The sequence below is a fragment of the Trachinotus anak genome, unplaced genomic scaffold (genome assembly GCF_046630095.1).
Source record: "Trachinotus anak isolate AG129_WGS33_773 ecotype Australia unplaced genomic scaffold, CSIRO_AGI_Tana_v1 ptg000011l, whole genome shotgun sequence".
Taxonomy (NCBI): domain Eukaryota; kingdom Metazoa; phylum Chordata; class Actinopteri; order Carangiformes; family Carangidae; genus Trachinotus; species Trachinotus anak.
Window position 1 is genome coordinate 13,644,142 of NW_027273862.1, and position 19,435 is coordinate 13,663,576.

Consider the following 19,435-nt stretch of genomic DNA (forward strand, 5'->3'; position numbering starts at 1 on the left):
CTATGCGTAGTCAGTATTTCTCAAAGCAAAGTTATCTGTTTACATTGTTGTGCAACCATCAGAACCCCCGGAGGTAGAACGATAAATCTATATAACCACCTTAAAATGAAGTATCTAAAGGAACATGCTGAGAATGTTTCACTCAGGTTGGTACAACCCCACTCATCTGTATCTCATGAGGTCCTGAAACACAAACAGTTATCTGTGGCCGACACCTTCGAGCAGTCGAAAAAATACAATAAAAGCAGCACATGATGGAAAGAGATGACTGAGGTGGTTACATTCTATCTCACTGAGGATATGGTGCCTCTCAAAGCTGTGGACAACGTGGGATGTTGAAAACAGTGTTTTTAATGCAATATTTTTTTTGAAATGGTGAAAAGTCCATAGGCTGGTTCAAGTCTGGATGTTATCAACAGCACATTTCAAAGAAAGATCGCAATTCAGATCGTGGATCGTGACTGTGTGTTGAAAAGATTGTGATGTAATTTTTTTTTGGTAGATCTTGCCTTCTCGTCATCAGATGGCAGTTTGTATGAACTAGTCTGTGTTGAACATGCCCAGCCTACACGTGCTTTTTGAATTGAAGATTGTCAGTTGAATACAAATTGTATCACAGGCATTTGCAGCAAATGGGTACATAGACGGCTATATAAAAATTGAAAATGCTCAAATCTTTCCTTGTCAATCATACACACACATTTCTAATTCTGCCTCTATCCCTTCTTTGTTTGTTCTCGCTTTCCTAGCCAATAATTTATTTTCTCTTTTAACAACCATCTGGCTATCCTCTTCCCTTCGTCTACATTTGCAGTGATCCAGGATGTGGATAATGCCAGCCTGGAGGGACAGTACCAAAGCTTTGCCAGTTTAATGGAGCAGCGGCTGGCAGAGTTGTTTGTGTTGGCAGGCCAGCAGGGCACTCGTTTTAGACGAGCCACTACTGTAGGCAGCTACACTGTGCAGGTAAGAAACTGGCACGGCGGCCCTCAGGGAATGCCAGGTCTGAGTTTCTCTGGAAGAACAAATAGTCTAGGATGCACAGGATTAGAGCATGAAAACAATCAGTCGTTTTAGATTCTTATTCTGATGCTTTGCCTGAATGCCCTGGCATGTCAGTCTGGAGTCTAATTGAAGCATTAGTCCAATAGTTTTGTTGGCTTATTTCTTACAGTATGAATATTTCATGAGATGTACACTTTGATATGCACTTCTGCACACGCTTGTATGATTACTTGTGGTTAGCCCCTCATAATTAGGGAGTTTCTGAGCTCGTCATCTGCTAATTGCCCATCAAAACAAGTCAGAGGTTGAATGATTTACTAAACAAGTACACGCTGCTGTCCATGTGTTTTTTCCTCCCCATGAGACTCTGCCTAGATACATGGTTTTAGTTTTGTTTTCTGAAATGTAACCTGCTTATTTACAATAAACCAGACATTCAATAGCAGCTGATATTGAGTGTACTGTAGTTCAAGGAAACAAAGTGTATGCCATTGCTTTTTTTCTCAAATCAGATGGTGAGCATCCGTAGGGTGTCAGGGTTGAAGAATCCAGCAGAGATGACCTACTATGTCCAACACAATGGCATTCCTCTATCAGGCACGTCAGCTGCCAAGGTCCTGAACACAGTGGATTCTCAGACCATGGCGCTCACCCTGGGGTACTTTGTCCAGCTGCAAGCAGAACGTAAGCACAGCATCATTCTAGCGGTTGACAAGTAGGTACACAGACAGAAACACTGACAGACATGCACAGCAAAACACATGACTCATGCTGAGTTTCAAAAGAAGAGCTGGTGCTGGGGTGAAGGGAGAAGAAGAAAAGGTTGAGAAAGCTCTTTGCTCTCTAATCTCCCCGAAATGCTCCCGGCAGGACAATGTTTGTTTTGGCTGCAGTGCTGCTCACTGTGATGTGACGGGGGGAGAGAGTGAGACAGAGTTGGTCAGGAGAGAGTGGGAGAGAGAGGATGCTGCACTCTCTTATAGGTTGCAGCTTACAATAGCTCACTGTATATCAGGTTGAGCCGTATTCAGTGTCACTTAACGTGGGTTTGACAAATGCTTCTGTATGTTTTAGCAGGAAAAGTAGGCTGCGTATTATACTTCCAATAAACCAGTCAATGAACTAAGTGTTGTCAATTAGTCTGTTGAAAGATTTAAAAAATAAGTTTTTCTTTTTCAGCTGTGGTCAAGAACCCTCCTAATAACCTTTGGATAATCGCTGCAGTGTTGGCCCCCATCTCTGTAGTAACACTCATTATCATCATCATCACAGCTGTGCTGTGCAGGAAGAATAAAAATGACTTTAAAGCTGATGCCATCGGCAACCTTAACCCCCGAGCTAAGGTATCTCTCTTTTCTTTCTGGTTATTTACCTGTCCATCTTGAGGTAGACTAGATTCAAAATGATGATCAAACCAGTCCATACCATTTGGATGATTAATTTATTGTTTTGATTATTTGTCAGGTTTACAAATTATGACTGATGACTAGATATTTACTTCAAATTAATAATAAAGTCAACATAACTAATTGAACTAAAACAACAGTCTCAGAATGTATTCTCTATGTTCTCCTGTAACTAATGCCAAACTACATAGTTCTATCAAGGAAATATTAGGAAACAATGGAAATAAAGTGTTACCAAGTTAACTGAATTTTATTGTTGTTGTTTTGTTTTCTATAAAATGTTTTGTATTATCTGGGTAATCTGTCATGACCCGTTTTAATGTATTGGCAGGTTCACAGTCAATGTTCAAACTTGAACCACATACCACACACACACACACACACACACACACACACACACACACTCTCTGTTTAAAACATTTTCTCTTTCTCTCACTTTCAGATGGCGTATCGGAGAGACGTTGGCTATTATCACCAGGTATCTGCCTTTCTCTGTATCCTCTCATTACCGATCTCTGTTTTCATCTTTAGGGCTCAGCTGTGCCAACAGTAGGATTTGAATGGGATTCTGTGCAAACATCACCTTTGATATTTTTATATTTTTCAATAAATCCTGCTGTGCTGATGAAAAGTAAGGATACAACAGCACTTTGGAGAAACAAACCTTTCACGATGAGATTTTCTTGGATATAAGGCAGGTATTACCTGTTCTTCTTATAGCAGTCTCCAGATAGCAAATTTGAAAGACTAAGCTTTACAGAGAATGGTTATTATGGAAATCGTTTTTTCAAGCAGAATGAGTGTGTGTGTCTGTGTGTGTGAGCTGACACTTGTTTGTTTTGTGTTGAGAAGATTGAACACTGTTTCAATTATTGTTGCATCAAGGGTGTCACAATGCTCTAATCAAAGTTATCTCTCCACCTCCATGTCTGTTGTTTTTTGTTTGCAGTGGATCACTGTTAGATATCAGTGTAGAATAACAGAAATGCAGCAGTATAATATGCAGCACGTCCCACTGCTTTATTTATGGAATATCATTAGAAAGAAAGCCATAAAATCTTTAATATTAAACAGCGAAAGCAACTTCAGTGCTACTTTCAGAACAGTTATTACAAAAACTCTAAGGTCCTGCAAAATCTCACTGTGTAAAAAACCTTAAATGCATCAGATATGAAAAACCCCCGAGTGTCTTCTGATAATCCCAACATTTTAGGCAATGTATGTCTTTGGTTGTTTCTAATAAGTTGTGTAAAAATCTAGCAAAATTCTTATTATGCTCAAAGATAGTGATTCCTAAAATTTAAATGAGGCTCTCGCACTACCTCCTCTGTGTTGAGACCAGCTACACTAGCACACACTTTAGTTTGTGAGCTGAAAATCTGGATACTCCTTTGTGTGTGTGTGTGTGTGTATGCTACAGGAAGAGAGAGGATGCATGGTCTTCAATCATGAGAGTGTCACAGTTTGATCTCTCACCATGGCTTGGCTGCATTGAAGCTGTGACTTGTGTCTGACGATTTATGACACTGCGATTAGAGTGGTCCTAAATATTTTGTTTGTGTGTGTGTGTTTGTATGTGTGTGTGTGTAGTGTGTAGGGTTTGAACTCCCTTCTGTACCTTTCTCTATTAACATATGGACATATTTATGGAGGAACATGTTAGGTGGAACACCATGAGTCCTCTTCCTCCTCCCTCTTATCCCTCTTATGTGTTCTAACATTTTAACTTCGTTACTATATTTCTGTGAAAGTCTGCAAATCTCATCTTGTCACCGCCCACTGCAAGTCATTTATTTGACAAGAATTTGGAAGAGGATGAAAAAGGGCCTCAGTTAAATCTGTGCTTATCTATTTCAATGCAGAGCAGCATAGTCATCCCAGTTCAGTCCCTTAAATCCCTTGGACATCTCTTAAAAAGATACACTTTTGAGCTATTTTGAGATGTCTGTCTATGGGACACTTCTGGTTGGCTAATGTGTATCTCTTTGTTTCGGCCATGAATAATAACTTTTTATGACCACAGGTATGTGGAAGGAAATCAGTCTTCTTTCAGCAGTCTCTTTTGTCTTTTTCCATTTTCAACCTGTCTGCCAGCCAGTCCAGGGTTTTGACTATGCCAAGCAGCATCTGGGCCAACAGGGAGGAGATGAAGAGACCCTGCCTGTCAGTCAGGATACCTTAGTGATGTCCCTACAAATTCGGGACACGCCACTTTCACTAGAAAAGGCCCTGCAGCAAGACGGAACTGCCAACAAGAAAAGCCTCACTGCTGACAGACACAAAAGGTATCATTATCTCTATGCATATTCACCTCCTTATGCCTTAATCTGTATCACCAAAAATATAAACATAAGGAGACAGTTGTGTGCACGTATGTATAGCTTCATGGAAAAAATAACCTCAAAAGTAAAAAAAAGCAAATGAAAAACATTGAATTGAATTCTGCTGACCTTTTGTGTAAGAAAAAATATGTACTATATTAATACTATAGCTATTGTTCATAATATATTCCTGGATCCTTAACACTGGTTTGACAAAATATGTCGGCTTCAAGGTGAGGATAGAGCAGAGGAAAAGCCAGGCTCAGCTGTCTCAGTTAACATGTTGGGATGTTAGAAAGAAACATGTTGCTTCCTCAGCTAGATGACACTCTATTCAGAAGGCTCCATCAACAGAGACTGATGGCAAGCATCCGAAGTGTAACATATTTGTTTACAGTGTGTGTGTGTGTGTGTGTGTGTATGTGTGTGTCTCAAGGATTGCACCTCCGCTCTGTCAGAAAGCTCCTGGGTCACATAGAGAGAGGCAGGAAGATAAAACACAAAGATCCCTCCAGCCCTATCGTCTGTCCTCATTCTACCCTGATGCTGAACGATAGGCAGCCATTAACAGAGCTTGCTGTATGGGCAGGTGAAATTAAGCATTTTCTTCATCTGAGAGTCAGTGGCGGCGTTTCTGAAATTAATTGGCACGTTAAATCATGCTAAATTATTAAATTGAGCAAGAGCAAAAGGGCATCATGTTTCAAAGCCATGTAGGATAATGAGATCCAATAAAATGTATGTGACAGAAAAGGGAATCCGTGGACCTGGTCCTGCAGTAATGATTTTAGAGGCCTTCTGGGGGAGCAAAAGTTTTTCATTTGTTGTTCATCAAACTATTGGTCTTAAAGGTTCATATCTTTTAATGAGATCATGTCTTAAGATGCATTCTTTCATTAGCATTTCTGCATTTGTCAACCAGCTATATGTCTTCCCTGCTTTTTCATAAAGCACTCAGAGTTAGTAACATCATACATGAAAACAAAGAGATTAGATACAGTGTGGTATTAGGCATGTTTTTCAAAAATTGGCCTGAGCCTGGTGAACTCTTTCTAGCCTCACAAAGGTAGATTACATCTCATGAGCTCAGATTTCGTTATGAGATGAAAAATTGAAATAAAATAAAATTAAATTAAATTTAAAAAAATGAACTCAATGAAAATGCTTTAAGGCCAACAGATGCATGTCAAATAAATCAGTGAACTGTGATGAGTGTTTGGGTGTAACGGGCCTCTCAAAACATTTATACAACAGTTATTTGAACTAAATATGTGCATGGAGTATTTTTTGCCTCAGTTTTATTTAGCACTTTTGGAAAAGTGCAAGTGCAAACACGTTTGTAGCTCTCAGCTTGATGCTAAGAACATTGACAGACAAGTAAATGCCGTGTTCATTCAATTAGGTTTAGGTTCACAGTTCTTGTTGACATCTGACTGAAGGTGAAACCTGTCATTCATCTGTTGTACTACGTGTTTGAAATGACATATCCCTAAATTCCCATTGTCATCCCTTCGTTTGTACTAAGGTCCCTCATGTGTTCGTCTCTAAACACCAAGGCAGGATCAAACATACAAGAGTGTCAAACAGCCAGTGTCAACGTTTTCTTTAGCTCAATTAATTTTTACACACTACACGAGCCTGTGACTGTTGCATGGGACTAGCTCTCTGCAGCACTGCCTCAACGAGAGCAGGGGAGGGCAGCCGCTGTTCCACTGTCTCGCTTTGCTGTTATCATTTTTACCAGACAATTAGGGGATAGACCATGGCGCTTTGATGTCACTGTCAGCCCCTTGGTCCTCTGAGCCGCCGCTTGATCAGCTCTAATTCCAACTACAGTACAGCGTTTGAAGATAGTGAAACAAGAATTGGATAAAGCAATTGTTTGTCCAATTAAAGGACCAGTCTTTGCTTCACCCAAGACATGAACACACACTGGTTTTGAAACACAGTCCATCCACAATGCACATATGGTAAAGACCCATGAACATAAACATGCACAAATTTACAACGCAAACATGCAGGTGAATGCACAAAGACGCACACATACATTACATAGCAAGACAATCACAAGATGTCGGCATTATTATCATAAAATTTGAAACTTGACCAGTTGATAACTATTTTGTGTTTTTTGTGCTTTTTGCTGTTGTTGCAGTTTTGGGACAATCAGCTTTTTTTTTTCCATTTCACTGTAAAACCAGTCAGCATCAATTAACAAAACCTGAATACAAAGGACTGAATAGTCCCAATTTTACTGGTATTCTTTGAAAACAGGTAGTGTGCAGTGATGGCTACACATTTTTTCATTATGTAAAATAAACAAAAACCAAGAAAACAAAACAATAATAATTTATTATGTTTACTGGACTCAGGCTCGAGAGAGGGGGAGAGGAAGGTGAGGTTGTTAAAGGAAAGGATGACATAACCTGGCTGCGTGCCCAGCATCCCGAGAGCTCACCGCCTTTCCTGTTGCTATGGTTACTTGCAGCAAGTTGCCGAGTGAGGACGGTTCCGTCATCAGCAACGAATCAGAGAAGCTGAATTCCAGCAGGAGCTTGACAGTGCCGAAAGTCACAGCACAGCAGAAACTGACAAAGGAGGAGACGCACAAGAGGGATGGTGAGAGTCACACAGTGATTCAAATACAAATAATTTATTCTACAGCTTCTTGCAGGCAAGGTCAGGTGTGTCACAAATGCCAAAAATCTTTTTCAGTTCCCTCCTGCATGACAAACTTCTCGAAAAACGTGTTGGTTTCTCATGCATGCAGGTACCCTAAGAGAAAGGCACTGCAGCTTTTTTTTTTTTTTTAAGCCAGAAAGGTAACCACTCAGCAGTAAGCAGAGATGGACCTGATGAATATACATGAGACAGACGCTCTGCTGACATGATACAGTATGTCAGAGGAGTGGATGCTGTGACCCACTGGCAGAAACACATACATGCATACACACACATTGAGTAATGCAAAAAATAAAGGCGCAGAAAGACCATATGAAATCTCACATGCTCTTCTAAGTAAAAGCCTTTCACACATTGAGCTATTCGCTGTTCTATTCTTGTCCACAGAAGCTAACTGTTCCACATGTGGTGGGTGTGAGTTAAATTAATCAATTTGAAATACTCTGCTTGTAAATTGGATTGCGCTCTCGAGATTATGATTTTCTTAATGGCTGGATTTGAATAATTCATCAGCTGAGTTAAGGGAAACTAGAACTGAATCCAGTTTGTCTGATGTCAGTTTAGGAATGAAAGTGCAAAGTCAGTTTCTTTCATCTATCACAGAGATGCATTGCCACAACCTTGGAAGCCAAGGCTATCTTTGTGATCTGTTGTCTCCGTCCACCACTTCATTTGCTGATGCAGACGATTGATGTTTGACATAATCCCACAGTGTTAGCCACAGAGACAAGGTGATGAGAGGGGGTGGTGGCGGTGGGGGGTGAAGGCAACACAGAGAGACAAAGAGAGATTGTGACAGTTAGCTCCTCTTTGACTGACAATGTAATGATTAGAGGTATTTGTAGTCTCTTTGTGAGTGAACTCCCTCTCTGTTCTTCAGATCCATATGACACCTCCTCTGGCTCACTGCAGCTCATTTCCATAAAGCCCATGGTGGCTCAGCCCAACTACTCACACCCTGCATCGTCTGACCGCAGCCAGGACTCAGCCATTGTCAATGGAGAGGTGATGTGCATGCACACATCCGATTGTAGAGATATGCAGACTGACGAGCACGTGGATGCAAATACAGACACAAACAAACAAACACGTGTGCACACATCCATATAAGGCCCAGAAACCCTGTTTTCTCTATCAACTTCTTACTATGAGCAATATGATTTTATGTGTGCTAAAGTTGGACTTTTTTTGTTGTTTCAGTGAGCAATTTCTGTATTTGTGTTTTTGCCACTAGTATTAAGTGAACAGGGTTCAGATGGAAGAGGTCACATATTTCACATAGTTATGCAAGATTTGAATCAAAATGTGATACAGTTGTGGGGTCATATGCATGTGTTGGAAGCTCTGTTAATCAAATCATGATCATACCATAGTGTTACATTTTTAATAAATACTCAATATGGTTTCCCCCAAAACTTACTTTGGTTTTTGCTCATTCAGTTGTGAACATTTTAATGTAATATAGAGCAGATTTCAGGGGCTTTAAAATATGCATTGATAATGTCAAATAAAATAGAAAAAAGAAAAAAAAATTAACAGTGTTCTTTTAAATTAGTTAAATGATGGTTAAGATAAGGTATGGTTAAAATGAGGCAAGATTATATGCACGAAACTGTATCACTGATCACCAACATATGCCTGCCATTTTCTCACTGGTTTAAAGTGAACAGGGCTCACATAAAAAAATAAATATGTTCAGATTTTTTGTGACTGTGATTATTGCATAAGAGTTCATTTTTAGAGCTTCTTACTCTCACGAACCCTCTGATCTTTAATCCACACATGCCTTCTAAGACAAAGCAGAACCATACTAGGCTCAGCAAGAAGAACTTTGTGTCTGTTTCCATTCTGATCTCCCCATGTTCCTTTGCATCCTGCGCTCTTTCCTCTCTACAGGTGAACTTGGCTCTGAAGCAGAAGTCAGACATTGAGCACTACAGGAACAAGCTGAGACTGAAGGCTAAGAGAAAGGGCTATTATGACTTCCCCTCCACCGATGGCAGCAGCAGTAGTCGAGCCCTGGCGCAGAGACAGCGGCACGGCCATGAGAGGGCAGCCGGTGAGCATGGCAGACCTCTGGAGCCCGATGATGAGCGAGGTTCCACTTATGTCAAGTCTCACAGGAGGTGAGGGGAGAATGTAAAAGCAAGTGGAACCTGGGTTTGACTGAGTGTAAACAGAAAGGAAAATCCATGCTTGCATAAGGGTGTGAGGAGGCTTCTCATACGAGGACACAGTTTGAACAGTCATGATATTGGCTGACTGGACTGCTTACCATGGGCGGTCATCTGTAACTGCTGACCCCTGCTTTGTCTAATTATCTTATAGATAAGTGAAACTGTTCCCTCTAATGTTGTCATTATCCTGTCTTAGTAGGCAGTGAGAGACCCATCAGGTCTGTCTGATTAGTTTGATCCAAGTCCCTAGCTTCCATAATGGAGATAAGAGGATTGGCAGGGTGTCGGATGGTCCACTATGCTGGTTCTGTCCTGTTTCCACTTTACAGATGCACATAAAGATGGACAGTCTTTGGATATTACAGATTTAGGTCAAGTGTGCAAACAGTCTTTTCCATACCAGATTAACATGCACACATACCAGCTGCACTCGGAACAGAAAGCAACTTTGGCTGGGTTGGATGGCTGTGTTTATATCCCACCCTGGTGAGCAAGATAAGGATTTTAGCAGCTATTTGCTGTCGAAATTAGTGTGTGGCTGATTAGCTACACCAACAACATACAGTACATTCCCCCAGCTGAAGAGATCATGCCAGAGCATGTTTGCTGATATGTAGCTTGTCCACAGGCAGTGATTGTACATTGTCGTTTTGTTGTACTGGATGCTTTATCAATGTTGCATTTACTGTGGAAATACATAAAAGCTATTCTCACATCTTGCATCTGACATAACATTTATATTAAATACTTACAGAGCTCTTTTACTCGGTCTCCTTATGAGATTGCATGTATCTCCATTTATATAGCTTTCTGAAAGGGGATCATATATTTCTCCTAACCTTGTTCATACTGTCTGGCACAATGAAGTCGAAAATGTTCATTGTAGCAGACCTTCCCTCCACCTCCCACTCCCTTTCACTGCAGGCACACTGAACCTGAACTGAAAGTAAATGAAATGTTTGAACTTAACTACCCCAGGTCTGACTTGTACTGAATGCACTCCTCACTCTAATTGGCAGGCACTCCCAGGTAGGGCAGACGGCCTATCGCAGCAGACAGAGTCTGAGCAGTCCTAGTCCTGGAGGAACAGAGATGGACCTGCTTGTTATGAGGGAGCGACCAAGGAGAGGCATCCGCAACAGTGGCTATGATGTGAGTCACATGTCATCACCCACTGACCCTGTGTCCCAACAAATGCAGATATTTACCATTTTGAAAAAGTGGCACCTACTCTGACAAAGTGATTGACAGAGAAACACTTTGTTTTAAATAATATTAGGTTATCTGCAATATACATTTAAAAGGCTGATGCACAAGTGATGTACTAGCAATAGAAGCTTTTACATGTGAATCACATACGAACTTATAAGTTTTTATATTTATTAATGATGTGCTAGGGATGTAGCATTCATGCAGTATGATAATAAAACAAAACCTCATGCTGTTTTACTCTTGTATGGTGGAATTTAAGAATAGAAAAGATCATCATCAATCAGAGCTTGTCAGTGCTAAATCTGTGCCTTATTACCCTATTTAAGACAGTGCAGCAACAGAGCTAGAAATCAGACATATTCTGCCCAGGTGTGGTTTCAAGTGGGCCACAGCAAGGAGGAGAAGTGGTTCATTCATAATTAAGAGTTAAATTTTATGAGGTCCTGTCGTTTTGATATATAATGCATCTCAAGATGGCTGGTTTATGTATCTACTCTTTCACTATTCCATTATGGTTCTGTGTTTCTGTCGTGAAGTCAGAATACTGGCATGCAAGCTCCTAAGAATCATCGAGCAGACCATTCCTAAAGAGGGTTTTCATTCTGAGCAGCCCTTTGTAAAAATTTCAAGTGGTGATAGAAATATTCCACTCAACTGTTGTTGACCTGCTATCCATTTTGACCCATCATAGCAGCAAAAACACAAGTGTAACTGGTTCTGGTGTTGTGCATGCTGGCTTACTGGCTTGGCTTTCTGGGACACTAATTATTATATAACCCTGTGCTTTTTCTGATATTGCATGTCAAATCTCTGCTGTGAAAATAGCATCTTGTGCATTTGATTGAGAAAAATCAGCTGCTTGGGACAAAATGCCACATGTCTTAACATGACAAACTTCACAAATTGAATAACAGAAAGCCTCTGACAGGCTCTACAAATTGAGATTTTCCAGACAAACAGTAATTCCTTGATTCTAACCGCCCATTGTCATGACTTTGTCAGTTTGTACTTGCTGTGGCTAAACTCAGTGTAGCCAACTGTTAAGCTGTTTCGAAATATGGCACAATAGTCATTAGAAGCTTACACAGTCCACTTTCAGACGTCCTGGCCGTGTTGATTACAGCGGGACTTGTGTAGCTGCAGGCCCCATCTCTGCAGATGCAAGTCTCTGCTGTTCCATGTTGCAGGGGGGGCTGATTTATGAGGTGCACTACGCTAGGTCTCCTGTGGCTACCCTCTATTCACACAGGAAGTGGGGCAGCCTCAAGTCATGTTAATTTATCACTCAATACAAGAACTGGATAAATGGAGATAGAGGTTGGGAGAGGGAGCGAGAGAAGAGAAAAAAAATGCTTGGACTTTGTAAAACGTGAGAAAGGGATGGGAAAGAAAAAAAGGTTGTAGTGAATATAGTGCGGATAAGAAAAGATAAACAGAACAATGATACAAAATAGCATTAGCACACATACAGTAGGCCTCCTGTAACTTCTTAAATATTTTTGGCTTGTTTATATGTGCAGAAAAGTGCAGGTTTGTACTCACTGAGGCAAACTACCTGCTTCAGTCGACCAGATTCAATAATGCCGCCGGACCAAACTCTTTCAACTGATTTTTCTCAGAAACTATTTTAAGTCTGTCAACAACTCACTGAGAGAATGACAGGAGATGTTATAGAACTTGCAGTTTTCCATCTTTCTCAGGTGTGTACCTGTGAATATCCCACTAATTCAATGAGGAGATGTTGAATTTTCTGATATTTGATCCAGGTGTAAATCAGAACATGCCTCCCCAGGTGGTTACTGCTATAAATTCAAGCATACATATAAAATAGCTCACACTGTTGATACGTATTAGCAAGTCAAAGTTGGAAGGTGTGTGTTGAGTCTCAATTGTGAATGGGTTTGTATGTTTTAGACGGAGCCTGAGTTGATTGAGGAGACGAATGTTGACCGTCTAATGGGGCCAAGGGGATTCATGTATGGCCGGGGCTTGAAAGGCCACTCAGAGACATCTACTCTGAGCTCACAGCCCTCCATTGATGAAGTGCGACAGCAGATGCACCTGCTGCTGGAGGAAGCATTCAGCCTGGCTTCAGGGGGACAGTCCACCTCTGGAAGGCAGTCTCACCACCACCACCACCACCAACCCCCTTCTGACCACTACAACCCTGCGCCGCCTCCCCTCCCTTATGCAGATGTGGTGACCAGCGCTCCGGGCACAATGAGCTGTGGACAGGGGGGCCTGCAGTGGGTACCATCTTATGGAACAGATGTGTATCAGTGCAGCCTGCCTAAACCAGTAAGTGGGCTTAGATTTTTTTCCCCTCTCTTAGGAACTGTGATAGAGTCTGTGTAACCTTAAATGTCTTTCTCTATCTGTTTAAGGCCTTTCGCTTCACCCAACTCCCTGAGATGGCCATGGGTTCTCCTCCCCCTTTACCACCTCGCACTGGACCTCCTCCTGGGACCTCCTTAAGACGGTAAGGCTGAATAAGACACACACACACACACACAGAAACATATACGCAATGTCTGTAGCATCCTGAAACCCATTAGATATTCAACATTTATTCAGAGTTATTCAGTATTGTATAAATTTGAATATTGAACTAGTGCATTGAGAGATGGACAGAATGTTAATAGGGTGCTCACTTTTTCATATGGAATGCATCTGCCATCTAGTGAGATTAGTGTAGTATTGCAGCATCTCTATGTTCCTATCTCTGTCCAACTTAGTTCCACTTCTGACTTGGGGCCTAAGGGAAGGAGCTCAGAGACATCTGTCACTGAAGTGCAAAGTCAACATGACAACAACCCATATGGGCTAACCACTAGAGCAGCACTTCCATCTATCACTGCAGAGCAGCCTGTGTCCAACTACTCAGGTAAGCATATGAGGAGATGACTTTGTATTTTAAAAGTAACCTCATAATATGCTTTGCTTCTGTGCCAACGGTCTTTTTTTCCTAGAAAAGTAATAATAATGATAATAAAATAAAACTCAAATTTAGTCATCCCCTGACATGCATTCAGCAGTGAATGTGAAAAAAAAAATCTCTCTCTCTTCTCTTTGCTACAGGAAACCCAATAACAGCTGTCTATGCCATCCCAGCCTCCAGGCCCGGATACTCAGAATACTTTGTCTCCACACCACCCACCTCCTACCATAGTCCCTCTTGGATGTCCTATCCACCTGAGCCTGAGGATGTGCCACCACAGTGGGCAGACTCTGTAAGGAAGCCAGTATTTCTTGCTTAGGAAGCACCCAGTCCTAAATAAATAAATAAACAAAATATAGTGCCAGCATAATGTGAACAGATGTCTTGATTAAACTGGGACAATCCCAGTTTTCAGGCATTTGTCCCAATGCCCTCAACAGCTCTTTGTCCTAACAATTAGGCATTTGAAATAAACTATTCTAAGTGAATAGTATGAAAAATCCAGTCAATGAACAGGTTAAAAAAGTGCTCTAAACAGAAAAGAAGCTTCTTGATGCCAAGACCCAGACAACTTAATTCTTTACATTTTAACTGAAAACTTGAATACAGACTAGTAAAACTGTAAATAATGTTGTAATTGTTGTGGGCTGTTATTAAAATCCTCAACCCCATCCTCACCTGCCAATTTTCAGGATGTTTTTCCCCATAACTTGTGGTCACCCCATGGAGCCAGAAAGTGAGCTACAGCACTGCAGCAGGAATAAACCCTTAAACACGAGAATCATCATGAGGGAAATACACTCTTTAAGCATCATTCTCCTCTGTTTTTCATGAAAATAACACAGGTCCCATTCGTCCTGTCAGATCTGTTATTACCCATGTGACCCCCCTTCCCCTCCCCTGCACTGGACTCTCCTTGTTTGTATGAACTGTTCTCTTTTTTCCCTGTCTGTTTGCCTGTTTCAACCAGATGCTTTCACGCAGTGTCTTTTTGCAGAGCCAGTGTCATTTAGAAACCATTTGCTGAACTGAATTTATGGCTGCCGTTGAGTGGACACAACAAAATACCGGGGTAGTTGAGCACATTTCCTAAATGAACTCCTATTTTGCTTTTTTGCCATTTCTTGTCATATAAATCTGACACTTATACAGTTTTTGTATTGGCATTCAAAAGTAGTCCATTCTTGGAGTTCAAACAAAGTTTGAACCAAAATCCATTTCAGTGTCATATAATTGTAGATCTCCACACTCATTACTTTCCCTGTTATTTTGGTTCATTTATAATGATTATTTCCTCAGATACAACTGTGTATATTTTCCCTTATCACCCATTTAGCTCTTTCTAGAATAGTGGTGCAAAAGAAAATGTTCACTCAGCAAAACTATCGCATATACTGTATCCTTCTAATAAACTAATTGGCAGCCATTATTTTTATGGGTAGTAATCGAATGAAGTTGCTATATTACTAATTTCATGTCTACCCTGTTTTCCAGGTGCCCCTGCCTGGGTATGTAGAGGCTTTTCCTCATCCTCGCTACCCACAGGGGAGCACCACCAGGCTACCCCTGGAGTATAACCAGGCACTGGAGCAGCCTCCCGTTGCCCCTAGCACAGCATCCCAGCAAAGCCTGCCCCAGGTGGTGAAAGACATGGACAGCATGCCCCTGAGCAGCCTCTCCACCTCTGCACTTGTGCAGGCTATCCGGCAGGAGGTGGCCAAGCTGGCGAAGAAACAAAATGACATGTTTGAGTTTTGATTTTTCCCTTGTGTGCAGGAGATGGTTAACTGTGCATTGGTCTTCAACAGAGGCACACAATGGTGGTACTCCTCCAGACTGATTTTTGAAGTTTGTACTGTAAAATGAACTGATCGTCTTTACCCACTGATTACCCACTGATTGATTTCTTTTCATGTACTATTGGTGTTTTTCAGCTCCTGATTGAAAGGAATGGAATTTTTTTTTTTTTTTTTTTTTTTTAGAAAAAAACAAACATCCTCTATTGATGATGTCCCAAGTAACTACATGCATCTCTTCTTTGTAGATATGTCAATAGAATATGCTAAATATGGAAAATATAATTTTTTCCAGCATTAGACATTTTTTGTGAATCAGCATCAGTTGAGAAGAGAGAAAAAGTAGCATTATTGTCTGTACTGAGAGGACCAAATACTTCCTGTCAGATGTTAAGTATAAACCACAGTGTATATGAGCATGTACAGTATAAGGATATCATGTATCTTCTCTCCTTTTATAGACCATTAACTTCAACAAGACTGGCTACGTGAATATCACTTCATACCAAATCAAACTACCACAACACTTCTTAAAAATTCTTTATTTTCATATCACATGTCAACACCATAACAATAACAAACACTGACTGTCTTTGCTGATCTAATAATGTTTTAATTAACTTTAATAAATTGATTTAAATGGTAGTTCCCTTAAATTAACAAGTGGACTCAGTCTGGTATCTTTGTACCTGCTAATTGATCATGACATTTTATGCTGCATCTATGAAGAAGATTATGTGACATATAGATGAAAAGGTTTGCCTTTATGTATCCGAAATAGATGAAAGCTTTAATCCAGGCAATATTTGTTTGGATGTGCACAAGGGACATTGACTTGGTTGACATTAATAGACATTTTGTTTTCAGTTTTAGCATACTGTTACTGTTGTTAAATACTTAAAAACATGAACTAGTACTCTATCTTTTTATCTTTTCTTGATTAAAAATGACAAAATCTCTTTGGCCTCCAAAAACTTTTAGGTTAATCAATATTTGCAGCAGTTTTATACTGAGCCCAGTGGTTTGAAGATGCACATGTTTTAATGCACAACCCAATATCTTTGCCACAAAAGAATTCTGTTTGCTTCCAGTAATAGTGCCACAGTTCCTTATAATGGTGGGTCCATTATTTGTTTACTGCATTAAGGTTCTTAATGGTCTCATTGAGTGCACTTAACAAATCAGACACCAAGTTCATGTGGGTATTTGAACTGAGAGGATCTGCATCAGTACTCATGAGCTGTAAGTGCTGATGTCTTTGTATAACATTGTGGATGCCTACCTGAGCATTGACTCAGGCTGATACTTGTCCATTTCTAAGGTGCTATATGCTGAGGTTGACATTTACTTATCGATACAATACAAAATTATAAATAATTCTAAATAGGCCTAAAATATCTACTTAACATTATTAGTACATCTTAATTATACCAGTATGTCACCTTTACCTACAAAGCGAAAGAAAAAAAAAGCTTCTACACAACAGTTCAGGCACATTTCTTCAGACATAAATAAAAGCAAAGGATTGGGACCCAGAAATCAGACCTGATCTCAAGTATAAGTCAAGTGCTGGGCAGTAAACATTTCTTTCTCAAAATTGTGCTTACAGTTCATGTTAAACAAGAGACTAGGCCTTCCAGTGTTTAAAGCTACTGGATTAAAGGAGACTGTGGCTTGTCAAAGCTATTCCCATAGTAGGAAGGAGGGAGGGAGCTTGAACTCTTAACTTGAATTAATATAAATTGAGTTTATTGCTCTTGAACGACTTGGCTTGACATCTTAATTACCTTTTTTTTTTTTTTTTTTTAAATCAGACTGAGGCCACAGTAGCAAGGCAGGCCATAAAACTATAAGCTATCCAATAAAACTCCTAAAACAAAAGTCATTAGATCATTGCACACATGAAAGGAATAAGTCTTTCTTCGAAAAAGACTCATACTCATTTCCACTGTGGCATAAAAGCCTTCAAAAGGTTATGGTGAGCTCATAATGCAGAATTGCAAGTGTGGGGATGGAAAGTGGGAACTGACTGCAGATCAGTGTAGGTTTTCCTGTAGCAGAGGTGCTGCAATATGTTTGCATAAACAGTGAGATGCCATATATTGCCTACTTTTACTATATTTTTGCAAATCACGTGGAATGCTTTGCTGATTATTATAATCAGTTCTGTCATAGGAAAGCTGTCAGCTGTGGCATAAGACAACTATGATTGAAAATGCCTTTAAATCATTATTCAAAACAGTATTGCTATTACAGCAGTCCTGGATGAATTTAGCTATTTCACATTATTACTTTTAAAGTAACCCACCCTCTCTTCCAAGAATTGATCTTTTATTCTCATGCCTGTTGGTGTGTAAGTAGGTACAAGGAAATACTGTATGTCTTAAACTCAACAATAAGTATGTTGTTGCTTGTTTCCCCAAGATTCCTTTAACTCATTATTCAGATGAGCACTTAATGTCTTAAGAACTGTACTAAATACAGTGAAATCATTTTTTGTGTATACCAGAAGTGAACACCTTTTCCACACTCTCATGCTGGATAACTGAGAAAACGTAATGATATTAAATAAAAGGGTTTAAGGTGGTTTATTGGTTTAGAAAAATGAATGAGTATTTATTCTATAAAATGAAATATGAAGTGAGCTGAACCTATTAAACATCATTGTCTCTTTGTCTTCCTGACTGGTTTCCTCATTTCCTTTTAATGTTTGATCTTATTATATTTGATGTTCCTCAGAGATATGACAGAGAGACCTTGAGACAGATGGAGAATGAAAGAAATATTAGCTGACATGATTAAAGTTAAATAAAAGATTTTAGTAGAGGAACATAGCAAATCTGTGTCTTCAATACCTCTTTTCATTTCTGCATGTCATTTTTCCTGATCAGCAATATCAAAAGACTTGTAGCAGTTGTTGTACTGATGCTCCACTTTTGTAGTCTTTTCTGGTACCGGCATTATAGTGGTGCTTATCTACTTAAACCACAGGGATGTTAAAGAGGTTTTGTGTAACTACAAGAAAAGACTAGTAGCTTCCTTTAGGGATCAGAATAATGGTTAAAGGCTTGGTTGGTAGTTGTGTACTATTAAATGACCTGTTGTCAGTCATGTTGCTGGAGTTATATGTTTGCTAAACCCACATCACATTGATTTTCTAACCCTATGTGATAAATTGCCAAGAACTGCGTTTCCTCTGGTTATAACATTCTTTCCATAAAAACTTTTAATTAATGCTCAGTGACTTAAATCTTGGGGCTCTCACTGAAGCCATCCACTGTCAACTCTCATCAGCGGATGCTGGGCTTGATGAAGGCAAAATTTGTGTTAGCCCACAAACACTTTTACGCTAAAATGATCTCAATCTTAGTCATTTAAATTTTAAAAGTATTTAAATTTGTTAAGTTGTTAGCTTTTTCATTCATGACAGTATCATTTATTTGCTTTATTTTTATTCAGCCTATCTCTTATTTATTCTGTAAATGAGATTTTACAATAACAATAATATAGCAACAAACAACTGTTTTCTATGTAAAGATATAGCGGAGTAATGGCATCCTGAGCAGTCCCTATGCTATGTGTTTTTGAATTTCTCTGTTCATTGTTTTAGTATAGGTCAGGCAGTGTGAGTGTTAGTGCATGTCTTACACAATATATGGTGCATGTACAGTACATGTGCATGTTAGTGCACGAGTCCCTCCTGTTAAACCGGCGGTCCCTATATGTTTAAACATATAGGGACCGCCCACACGCAAGATGGTTCAGTGCAGTATAGTGTTAAGATGAAAAAGGGATGAAAGCTACCTTCCAGAATATGCTCCACTGGAAAAACTAGGTTTATGTCTAAAAAGACTTCCAACTAAAGAAAGAGATAAGACCAGAACACAGGTGGACTGAC

The 19,435-nt window shown here is 39.9% G+C and overlaps 1 protein-coding gene across 3 annotated transcripts in view; it reads left to right on the forward strand.

Annotated features, from left to right (window-relative positions):
- kiaa1549lb (KIAA1549-like b) overlaps positions 1-18,214 on the forward strand; it is a 60,554-nt gene extending 42,340 nt beyond the window's left edge. For 2 of the 3 annotated variants that reach the window (XM_071489763.1, XM_071489765.1), the window contains 14 exons: positions 815-966; positions 1,518-1,689; positions 2,185-2,348; positions 2,854-2,889; positions 4,506-4,696; positions 7,221-7,351; positions 8,295-8,419; positions 9,311-9,540; positions 10,611-10,743; positions 12,718-13,101; positions 13,188-13,282; positions 13,539-13,687; positions 13,882-14,033; positions 15,236-18,214. In XM_071489763.1, coding sequence (XP_071345864.1) covers positions 815-966; positions 1,518-1,689; positions 2,185-2,348; positions 2,854-2,889; positions 4,506-4,696; positions 7,221-7,351; positions 8,295-8,419; positions 9,311-9,540; positions 10,611-10,743; positions 12,718-13,101; positions 13,188-13,282; positions 13,539-13,687; positions 13,882-14,033; positions 15,236-15,499 — 2,378 coding nt within the window. In that variant the 3' untranslated portion in view covers positions 15,500-18,214. Of the gene's footprint in view, positions 1-814; positions 967-1,517; positions 1,690-2,184; positions 2,349-2,853; positions 2,890-4,505; positions 4,697-7,220; positions 7,352-8,294; positions 8,420-9,310; positions 9,541-10,610; positions 10,744-12,717; positions 13,102-13,187; positions 13,283-13,538; positions 13,688-13,881; positions 14,034-14,738; positions 14,814-15,235 lie in introns of all 3 variants that reach the window. The other variant, XM_071489764.1, reaches the window with a different exon arrangement.
- The last annotated feature ends 1,221 nt before the right edge of the window (positions 18,215-19,435 follow it).